Source organism: Embiotoca jacksoni, unplaced genomic scaffold, assembly GCF_022577435.1.
Source record: "Embiotoca jacksoni isolate LCO1_2020_lvr unplaced genomic scaffold, fEmbJac1.0.p SCAF_5, whole genome shotgun sequence".
In the NCBI taxonomy this organism is placed as follows: domain Eukaryota; kingdom Metazoa; phylum Chordata; class Actinopteri; family Embiotocidae; genus Embiotoca; species Embiotoca jacksoni.
Genome location: NW_027185403.1, coordinates 7533416 through 7545554, shown reverse-complemented (window position 1 = coordinate 7545554; position 12139 = coordinate 7533416). Strand labels below are relative to the sequence as shown.

Genomic DNA, 12139 nt, shown 5'->3' with positions numbered 1-12139 from the left:
ACAGCAAGCATTCTATTTAATGAAATGTGCCGATTAGACTGTGATCTCTTCTGCCTTGCAGATAATCAACACTCCAGTGAAGACACCACGGTGGCCCGAGACAGAGCTGCAGACTCCCCTCAGTTGAATTAAAAACAAATGTTTATAATTATGGGCTCCAAGCAAACTGTTTTGATGCATCTTTGTTTATGTCTGAATATTTTGAATATAACATCCTCCTAGTATTTTTGAATACATGAATAAATTTATTATTTCGTGAGTCATTTGTAGTGTTACTGAATTGTGAATGAATTAACTGCCCCCTATAACTTAAAATGACTGAAATTCAGTACCTCAGCACAAATCTCTTGATAAGTCAAATTAATTTGACTACATATACAGTTGTATATCTCTAGTTTTCTTGATTTGGCAAATATATTATCATCCATCTATCACCTGTTTCCTTATGCAAAATTTCACACTCCTACCATTTCCTGCTTGCAGTTGATGTTGATTTCTTTTGAGTAGTACCACAATAATGTGCGCACGGAATAAAAATAATAATTTTAACCCAAACAATGATTTTTTTTAACCTATAACAAGGTATTTTTGTGACTTAACCACAACTGTAGGAATATCAGAGGAGAAAAGCATTATCTAATTTGGGAGACTCGTTGGTAAATGGTCAAGATTAAAAAAAAGGTTAAAAAAAAAGGAACAGACCCTTTCTCAATAGCGTGTCGTGTGTCTCATTTAACGTGTTACGTGTATTATAAAAAAATAAAAAAAATCCTTAATATAATTGTTCACTCAATATTGATGTTGTTGCAGGTCTTCAACAAACTCCATTTCCCAGATTCCTAGACGTTTGCATGGTGGATGTCGTGCCTCAAACAGAAGAGGTCTACGAATGGTGAAGACTTTAGAGGAATTGGCTCGAAATAAACTTACTTTTGAACTGCCTGTTCGAGTTTACAACCGTTTGTGTCAATAACGATGTTGCTCACACACTTGCCTATGAACGCTGCGTGTTACTGGAGGACTCGACTAGAGGGCACACCGGAGAAACAAGGACATAATTAGAACATCCTTATTTGTCTGATGTAAACAATAAACATGGTGACCATAAAGTCACTACTTTGCTGATTCTGAGATCACAAGGGGACAAAACACACTCTGTATTTCCAGCATTTTCAGTGTCAATTTCCATTACGTTTTGCAGGTCCCTGACCCTGTCACATCTCCATACTGCCCCTACACCGCCCATTCTGGTCATTGCGGACGCGTGGCATTGCTGAAACTTCATGTTTTGCCAAAACAAATGAAAGAAATATTAAATGAGAGTGTGCATTGAGGCCAGCCCTCTACTGATATCGCTGTATAAACTCTTGAGGTTCAGTGTTTCTTACAAAATTATCTTCAAAATTTACCAGAGTTTAAAGCATCAGGATAATTTATTTACAACTCTACACTGCACAGTCCAATTTAATTGATAACATTATTTCATGATATATTCAGTAATATTTTGAGGTAACCTTTTAGTTTTAAGGCTCCATGTCTACCGTGTAAATCCCTCCACAAATACTCAAACAGCAGCTCTGCAGTGTGTGCAGCCATTTAATAGCAGATGCCTGCAGAGGACATCAAGAATATCAGAGTAGATTTCATGAGGTACATCATATATAACACATAGGCTAAGCTGAGGAAGAAAGTGGAGCAGAGGTGGTTGGAAGTAAAAGCCCTCATATGCAAATTTCACTTGAGCATTAAAGTTCAGTGCTTGGAGTGCTTCATCTCATTTTCCATAAACCTTTACAGGATTAACTAAAAATGTTCGGTGTTCCCGCTGCTTCTCCTGAACGCCTCTTCTTTAAGTTGGCTCACTCGGAGTCAAAAAAGTCTGACTTTTAAAAGCTGATCACATTTAATTTTTGTGAGACATGCCTTAAAGTAAAAAGGAAAAGCAGTTTGATACTCCATGCTCATAAAATGTTGAATATCAGCAGTGAAACAAGGTGAAAGAAAAGCGTAAAGATTCCTGGAAGTGACCTGACAAAGGTGCCACAAAAATGTGAGATTTAAGTAAAGACATAAGAAATGATGAAGTCGTCTGCAATCCAGTTTCATCCTGAGGGCCCAGTTTATGAAGGAAGCAAAATAATTACATAAATAAATAATGATAAACCGCGGATCTGATCTTTGTACAGCAGGATAAACCCGGAGAAACCCTGCAATCTGGCTCGCATATGGTTTAAAATCCCATTTCATTTTAGGATTCCTGTGTGAATCCAGTCATTGATCTAATGACAAATGATCTGCAGAAGTGCTTTAATGAGAGTCATCTTTATCTCCTTTCACTGTTGCACCAAATGGTGTCAGTGTGGAGCTGGCCAGGCCTCTGTCAACAGACAGACAGACAGACAGACGGAAGAAGAGGAGGGAATTAGCATGCAGCTTTCCAAATGAGCAGACCTAAGAGTTCATCAAGAAACTAAAATGGCCCTCTTATAAGACAAGCAGCTTCCAAACAGCTTCTGTCTACCAGATTAGGATGAAGCTACGTCAGCATTTCCGGTGAAGGGGTTGTTTTTTTGGGTGTGTATGTGTGCAGAAGACAACGCTGAGGATAATAGCGGCCCGTAGTTCTGTCTCTCCAGCCAGCCCTCCTCAAACACACATCCTGAATTATGATTTGCAAATGACAAATGGATTGCTAATACAATTCATGAATTATGTAGTTGTCATGGTGACATTAATCAAAAAGCAGGCCCCTTCTCTCGGCTCTGAACATTGTGTTTGTGGAATTGAGATGCATGACGGGGGCTGCCCACCGAGCCGCCTGAGCGAGCGCAGGGCAAAGCGATAGCAAGATATTGGTTCTGCCAGTCACTCAGAGGCTTATTATGAGTGCAATGCAACAATCACACGCCCTCAGGCACACAGACAGACAGTGCCCACAGACAAAAAGTGAAGGGTAAGGCTTTAAATTTCCAATGGTGGGAGCCCTGTGAGAGCATGCACTGGTTATTTTTCTCCATTTATAAACTTCAATGCATTATCAAAAAATTCTTTGCGGTGCACTCAAACAGGACAACGACTAAGAAACAGGAATGTGACTGATTTATAATTTGACCCTTGTTTATTCACTACAATCTCCTGCTGAAATAAACTATTGTTTTAAAAGATAGATTTGTGCCTGCGAGCACAACAAGCAGAAGCAACACAAAATCAGTCCCCCAAAAAAAATAAGCCTTGGAGAGAAAATCAGTGAGAGAAAAGTCGTTGCCACAAAATGAGTGATTAAGTGCCCATCTCCAGCCCTGATTCCTAAAGCGATGAATGATGGATGGCTGCCTTGGCTGACATCACGGTTAGATCTCAAAAGTCTGCTCAGCTGCTTAATTATTGAGCACCTGAGGGGTGTAACAGTACCAGTGAAAATCACTTTTTCAACCTTACTTTTCGATTATTTTTTTGGGGCCTTCTTGTACTTGCAAAGATCCCTCTTAAGACTTCTCTCTCTACTTCCTCTTCCTCAATGAAGGTTTCTCCTTCTTTTTTTCTCACAAAGTAGACTCTCTCCACCTGTGTGGCACGCATATGTCTTTCCTCATCACCCCCCTCTGCCCATTTACCTTCAGTCCTGGCCTGAGCTATCAAATTTTAATGACTATGTCTTACTAAAGAGTCTCCAGCGACCAAAAACCTTGCTTAAACCACTTAGTCCACTGACTGAACAGAGGAGGCATCCTAAACACTTAAAGGTCTTGGAGGTGCATTAGGTTTTTGTTTAGTCTGGGTTCTGGCCTCTGAGATGAATTTCTGCTACTATCAGTTGAATCCAAATCAAGCTGTTTTTCCATCTTCCCAGGCTTTCTGCAGGCTGGCTGATTTACAAACAGCACGCACCACTGAGACTTCACTTTGGGTTAACAAAAAGTTATAATTCATGGTTTGTTGTTCGGCTTTTTCTCCGAGCGGAGGTCCCCAGTTGGGCAGACACCAAGACAAGAGAGCAGCGAGGTGATCTTTGATCAAGACGTGGTGGTGTAATTCAATTAATTATATTTTGCTCCAAGCAACGGGAGTCAGGGAGGGATCATTGAGAGGGAAGGCAGTACAACTGGGTGCAGAAATAACAAGTAAGTGGAGTGAGTGCGCGCACACACACACCGACTGACCCTCCAACCTCGTCTTCTCACAAAACTGTCAGAATCGCTGTGCTTTCACTGGGCTTTTACTCAATGAGGTTAGCCCAAAGGTGAGTGTTCATCTATAACTTACCTCCGTCTGCCTCCACCCATCTCTCTATCCCTTCCTCTTTACCTCTTACTCCTCCCTCTCCCTTATTTCATCATCCTCCTCTCTCTCTCTCTCACACGCTCTCTTTGCTTCATCTGGGGTCCTTCCTCCTCTCCAAACAGTTTGTCCCTGCTGCTTCCCTCCCTCCTCCTCCTCCCCATGCACTCCCTTTCTCTCCCCTAGTGTATTAAGGGGCTTTGACGCTCTCAGTAAAAGCTGATTTATTCTCTGGGTGGTATCGATCGGTTTCTGCATTAAAGATTATAATTCATTACCCTGGCCCCTTTTAATACATTAAACACTCAAAATAAAAATAAAACACCCCTCCACCAATGCCACCCCCACCAGACTGTTGGTGTCCCGAGGGTGCGGGAAAACACTCTTGTCGAGACGTTCGTTCTGCTGTCCTAAGTCCCACAGCTCCACCTGTCTGTGTGTGTGTGTGTGTGTGTGTGTGTGTGTGTGTGTGTGTGTGTGTGTGTGTGTGTGTGTGTGTGTGTGTGTGTGTGTGTGTTTGTGAGTGACTCAGACAGAGAGATGCTCACGGGAACACACAAGTCGCCTAATGCACACACTCATGCAGTTTGATTCACAGTGAATACACAGCCACATACACACAAACAATTCACTGACAGCAGGGGTCAAAACAGTAAACAATATATATGATATAGAATAACGACAGTTAACCCGTTCATTGGTCATCAGAAAGTTAATCTGCAACTCTTTTATAAAGGCAACAGCATTCAACTTTCACTGGTGCAGAACCTTCAAAATGAGGATTTGCTGCTTTTCTGTGTTTTATATCATAGTAAACTCGACAGGCTGGTTAGACAAAATTTGACATTTGGGGATGTAAGTATCAGCCTGTCAGCGTCTGTCTTCACTTATTCAGCAAAATATCTCAACATCTACTTAATGGACTGGATCCAAATGTGTACAGACATTTTTGTTCTTTGATGTTTTTGATGTTGTTGATTTTGACAATCTGTTAGTCTAATGCCACCAGCAAGTTTACAGAGTCAAATAATCCAACAATTATTGAGTGGATTTGCAAGATATTTGGTCCAGACATTTGTGCCCCCACCTTGAGGATCAACTGTAATAGCTTTAATTATCCCTTAACCTTTCATTTAGCTCTATCATCAGGAAATACCATGGACGGTAGTTATATAAGGATGGATGTAGCGAGCGGTGACGTCCCTCATTGATTTGCATTGGAGTCGAATTGAATGGCTACAGAAAGGCTCTATGGTTGACGCCATCTTTTCTGGTTTGAACTGGGACTTTTTAAATATGACAAGCGGGTGGACCAGCAGGTGGAGTGACACTTGAAACCAGACTGAATCATATAGCTAGAGCACACAACATCATTGGTGTTAACAGGCAAGGTGCATTGTATACATTCTACTTAACGTGTGAATTGCATATAAAGTCTGGAAACTTTTAAGAAGATAAAAATGTAGTTGAAAAAAATCTGAATCACACTCACTTCGAATGTTTGAACAGTTAACCAAAGAACAACATATAATTATGATGAGCCGAAAACTGATTCAAACAATGCAACGAACAGCAAAACTGTCTGCGGAAAATGTGTCAACTATACTACCAAAACACAACAAAATATCAGTCATTACATTAAACTTGATAAAAAAAATAATGTGTGTGCTGCTCGAGTTCACCAGCGAATATGACCAAAGGAGTCATTTTCTCAAGCCAGCACCCAGTGGCCTTCAGTGGTATTGCACTTGAAGGTTATTTTGCATCAATTTCAAGGTGTGGTTGTTACTGATGGGAAACACCTGTTTCTAATTCTAATGAGCAAATATTAACATGCTTTAATACTAAACCATGATAATTAACAAGGTAAGTAATAACCTGAACACCAGCATGTTAGCATTTTCCTTGTTAGCATGCTGATATTAGCATCCAGCTCATAGACAGACTTGTAGACAGATAGATAGAGATTGGTCGTCTTTCTGTCATTGACATCAATTTCCTGAGAGCGCAGCAGAAATCACCGCCGTAATCTGACTCCACCAATTCTTTGGCCACCAACAGAATATAGATTACTTTCAGACAGGTCAAGCTAAGGATTCGTGTACAGCCTACGTACACTCCCGTTTGTCAGTAATCTCGCCTCTATGGGATAGTAAGGATTTAAGAAGCACCATGTGTCCCCTATTGATTTTACCCCAAATGGCTGCACCAATTCCCCGCACAAAACAAGATTGCCCTTCCCCATCGTCTTGACAGATTGATTTTTTATCTTGACCGCGAGGACTTGAGGAGCAATCCCTCTGATTCAGCCTCCTCGCACTGTCAGTCTGACGGACAATTTCCCTCTCCATCCTTACCTCTCCCGGTCTCTCCTCTTTCTCCTTCCATTAAAGGACTCTTCTACCTCTAACTTCTCCCCATCCAGCCTCCCTCCCCTTCCTCCTCCGTCTCCCCCCCTCTGCTTCTCTCTCCCTCTGACAGGCTTTCAGACAGTAAATCAGAGACATTGATCCAGCGCAGCGCCCAAGTGTCCTGGATTCTGCTAAAGAGCCATTTTCATTTCACAAGCAGTTTACTAGCCTTGCTACCCCCCACCCGTAAACATTGCTCTCCACCCTCTTCTCTCGCTCTCTCCATCATGGCTTCATCCATACACATCACCCATCTCACCTAACTGCCGAATCCTCATCCTCTCTGAGTGCTGGCTGCTGTTTTCCTCCCACATTTTGCTGCCGGCGGACAATTTTCCTAGAAGAGAAATACCTTTAAAGGCTTGAAACATCTCACTAATACATACTGATTGCGCACACACACACACACACACACACACACACACACACACACACACACACACACACACACACACACATTTGTACACTGTACCAAAGCTCTTCTACAACCAGGGTGCAGAGCCCTGCAGCGCACCTTGAATTACTTCCAAGACATCTGACCCCAGCAACATCAGGACTAATTTAACATACCTATGTTTGATATCAGCACAGTGATGATTTGTGATGGGCTACTTTATTAACAGGATTTCTTCTGCTCAATCATGATCTCTGTGCTGTTCTGTAAGGTAATTATTTTAATTTAAGATGGGAGAAAAAGGAGCCCAAAGCTGCCGTTGTGTTCCAAGATAGAAACAAATCATACAAACATAAGAAATCTGACATTTATCTCCAGTCTCTGGAGGAATAGTCAGACAGTGTGTTTGCATTTTAATGCAACTCGGCATTACGTTTCTCAAACAATTTTTTTAATGGGTGATAACTTTCAAGCATCTGCTTTTGTTTCCTTGTATACCTACGTATAAAGTGCAATCTGTAAGTGTTTGGTCAGAATTTTTTTTGTGTGTGTGTGTTTTGCTAAATAAGGACATTTCATGTGATACAGTGTCACCGGTGTTCACATATTGTTCATACAGTGTTTGCCTGAGTTATGTATAATCCCTCATTTTTTGGATGGGAAGGGGTTTACAATTTGTAGTAGCACAGGCTGCGATTTACAGCACAATTTTGGCATGAATCAAGTACCAATCAATACTTAGTGGCTCTTACTAAGACTATGGGGAACAAAGGAGTAACAACTGGGTATTTTAAAGGAAATGAGAAATAAATGGCACTCTAATTATTTTTGTAAATATTATAAACTTAAGCTACAGCACTGGGAAACAAAACTGATGTTTTGGGAAAATGGTGTTAACAACCTTCTTATTGTCTAGTTCAAGAGAGCCCACATACCTTATTATAATGTAAACTATACACTGTGGTTTTACTCATTAACAAACTGAATAGTGATGTGCAGGAGAAAACAGTATAAAAAAGGTGCACTCAACTTACAAGTTTGCCTTTGGCAGACAGCTACACCCACACTCTGATACCCACACTGTAATAAAGACATTTCAAGAAATATGACTATAGTGACTTTTCAAGTTTGCTGTTAGCAGAATGTTTGTCCAGCACTGCAGCAGCTTACAAAAAGTTTCCTGGGGTAAAAAAACAAACTTTCTTCAGATGAACAACTATCAAATGTTTCTGTTACTATGACATAATCGTAGTTTAAAAATATAAAAATGTGGCGACAAGTCTGCCAACACATATGACATAGGTTGTTTGTTTGTACCCTCAAATACGACCTACATGACTGTTTCCCCTAAATTAGCGCCGGTGATTCAGTGTAGGTATATATCTATATATAAGGATAGTGGTTTGGGTTAAAACAAAGACTTGAATCGTGTTTTGTGTTAAATTTACACAACCTTTGTAAACGTAGTTTTGAAAAACTGTCCTGACTCATGGTTGGAGACAGGAAGTGATCAATGGTCTCCTGCACCTACGGTAAGTCCACTGTTCCATCTATCCATCCACCCAACCAGCCTTGTCTTCCTAACAAAAAAAGACACCCATTATAGTCTTCATCTGATTGCCAGTATTTATACGTCAATTAGGAAGTCACTAAACTGTAAAACGTAGCTGTGGGTCATAATAAGCTGCTTGCATAAAAAAAAAAATCTATGGGGTATTTTGTCAAACAGTCTCAGATGTAAATGGACCATACATGGCTAATTTTTTATGTTTGATGAGGAACCTCATGAGTATCAATTTGTTTAATTACACTGAAATAATAAGATCTGTGGACTGTAATGCAACGTATTGCTGTTCTCCCATTTAAAGATTTTTCCCACATTTTTGTTCTCCAGGATACCCCAAATGCAAAAATATTACTAAATCCCCATCGTCTCATTTTATTCTACACAACCAACCTTAAAAAAGCAGCTGGAATCAGTAAGTGTTTTATTGGTAGCTGATTCACACAATAAAATGACATTTTAAGTCATGGGTTATAAAGTGTTCTTTACTGTTCACCCACAATAGATTAAAACTCCCACAAAGTAAAGATGAACGTTAATACATTAACATCATAGTCATCATTTCACTTCAGATCCAGTGTTCTGGGGTACAGAGTTTGTGCAATGAAAGATGAGTCACTGTTTAAGTACTTCCAGATGGCCACGTGAGAACTAATAGGTCTATTTTTTCTGAAGGAACACTAGTTTATATGTACTGATGTAAAGGCAATATCTTTCACAGTACATGCAGTAAACTTGGACAGAAACTTTGTGTTGACATAATTTCTCAATTAGTATTTTCAAAGTCAACAATGAACTTTACACATACACAAACTGGGCAAACCCTGATAAAGATCATGTGATGTGATTGAAAGCTCCAGATCAGCTTCTAAATGGACCTTGTGGTGAAATTGCTGAGATCAGGAGAGGACTTTGAACACCAGCTTGGACAGAGCTGATAATTTGTTTCTGGACTGAAACACTTCCTTAGAATTGAATTCATATGATTGCAAACACTCATTAGTTTGAATACAGCAGCCAACACTGCTCGGGTCCATCAAAACTGTCAGCAGTTATCTGTTTCCACTGCTCATTGTTTATGCTGTCGTGATCTATTTTACACATGCATGTTATATTCTGGAGCGCTGTCAGCTTTCTTATATTCCTTGAAAAATTAAAATTGCACATTAGTGATTGATGTAGCTGACATGTGTTCTAAAATGAGCCACCTACAGCAGTGTTTATGACTGTTTAAGTGTGATTAAATTATTGTTGTTAAAAGAGCCCTACGCCACCATTTATTTTATGGTTTAGGACATTTTCACCTAACAAGACCCAGCTAGAATAATACCTACTCTCGCCACTTTAATAAACTGATTCAAAGTGTAGCTCTTGAACATGTGACAGTCTGAAATTCAACACCAGGAGCTGTATCCCTCTGTAACATCCCACAGCTGCAGATTTGGAGGGTTGTAGGCTGTGACAAGAGAGGTACCTGCAACAAAGAATAAGTGTGCCTCAGGTGAAAGCACTGAAGGACTGCGGGAACACTGCTGATAGCTGTTACTGTTTCCATGTTAATATAAGTTCACTTACACATGCCTACATTACCAGGGTGGATCAAAAGTTAAGAGAATGCACCTGTTGCGCACCAACTGAGCGCAGTGCCATGACTTGCACAGAGCAGGGGACAGCAATAACTTTCGTGAGTAATCATTTCAAGTAAAGTTTCTTGATCTGGGATTTCATCAATAAGTTGAGCAGAGAGCACACTCCATTTTGTGGGAAACTTGGGAAACTGGCAACGGAGAGCCTTGAAATGGTTCAGAAAGCCTATGAAAATGAAGCAATGAGCCGGGCGAGCTGTTTTGAGTAGCATTTGCGTTTCAAGAGGGGAAGAACGTCACTGTCCAAGACCAAAGAAGGTACGTCAAGTCCAGAGCGCAAACAGGTGAGTTTTCTTTAACATTTGCAGGGTTGTGCACCGTGTGTTGGTCCCCCAGGGTCAGACTGTCAACACTGAGTTCTACTGTGACCACCTGAGGCGTCTGAGGGAAAACATTGGCGCAAACATCCTGAACTGTGGCGCGATGGCACTTTGGCTCTCCTACATGACAACGTGCCCGCTCACAGCACGTAAAAAAGCACGAGTTTCTCGCTCACAACAACACAATCGATGCTGCAACAGAACATGGATGTGGTATTTTTCTCTGTTCACTGTCAGATTTAAAACACCTCTTTGTGCTGTATGTTAGATAGATGATTGTTGATTTTTATCCCTATTCGCTCATCCATTTACAGTTAGTGTGGAGGGAGAGTAGAAATCTCTAGGCTAATAAACTTGTTAACTGACCGTTATCTTGTTAGCTTAACTCAGTTGCTAACAAGACGACAAATACACTGAGATTATTTAAAACTGTGCACCATCAACGCCCGTCTCCTGACTCTCTATTGCTCCTTTGTAGAACAGCTTTAACTCAGAGGAGGTTAAATAAAAGTGAATGGCTTAAAGCAGCTAATAAGCTATCATGGTTTTTTTCTATTTTGGACTCTGCGACTCTCTGCCCCCACATAGCTCACTACTATTGATATGTCTTGCCCTTGTGCAAAAGTGCGGTTTTATTTTAAACCCTCAAACTTGTTTTTTGATTGCGACGAATTGATTGGACCTGGCTTCGATGCAATGTGTCACTGTTTTAAACCCTAGTGTGTTTAGGCCTTTAATAAAGACTCTGCACACCCACATTTGTTTTCTCCCATTAGAGGTCTGAGTGACACCTGAGCCTTTCACTCTACTGTAAGCATGATGAAGGTTATATTTTGTCTGATTGTGAGTGATGGAACATTATCAAGTAAGATGTCAGTCAAATATATACACTCCCATTTGGCCCACATTAGGTTAATCTATAATTGATTTCATTTTACTATCAGAATATTATTCTGGAATAAGTCTTGCGTCCCAAGGTGCAAATTTACAAATAAGTAGCCACAGTACAGTCAGAATAATCCGTTTTTTAATCAAAATAGATAAACTGAGGCTGACTTAAACTCTTATTGAACAGTCTGACAGACTGAGGAACGGACAGGTTCTGTGGTGTGTTCAGTGTAGCCTGTGGGACAGACTCTTTTTCTCGATGAAAAAAGAGGATAGTCTCTAAAAACAAAAATGTGAGTGGGGTCTGACGTAAAGTTTCCAGCCAGGGGCAACATTTTCTTTTTTTGCAGTTTGAAAACTTGACTTAAGCGTTTGACCCACAGTCTTTGAGCAGATTCGTGTAGCTGTCTAGATTTACGCTGAACAGAGACACACTGATTCCACACTGCAGATTCGAAAGATAAGAGCACAATCTGTGGGTTTTATGCAAACGTGACCACTAAATTTAGATTTTGAATACTTACTGTGAGTCATCACCATTTCGCATCATAACTCACAGCTGCAGAGGCACACAACTCTAATAATTTGCATCTGTAAAATGCAACCCATTGCATTGTGAGGCTGTTAGCGAAATGTCA

General features: G+C 40.5%; 1 protein-coding gene across 2 annotated transcripts in view; it reads left to right on the top strand.

The window, feature by feature from the left end:
- ccdc88b (coiled-coil domain containing 88B) overlaps positions 1–936 on the top strand; it is a 47284-nt gene extending 46348 nt beyond the window's left edge. For both annotated transcript variants that reach the window (XM_069171008.1, XM_069171007.1), the window contains exon 28: positions 62–936. In XM_069171008.1, the coding sequence (XP_069027109.1) occupies positions 62–132 (71 nt within the window). In that variant the 3' untranslated portion in view covers positions 133–936. The remainder of the gene's footprint in view (positions 1–61) is intronic.
- Positions 937–12139: the final 11203 nt, after the last annotated feature.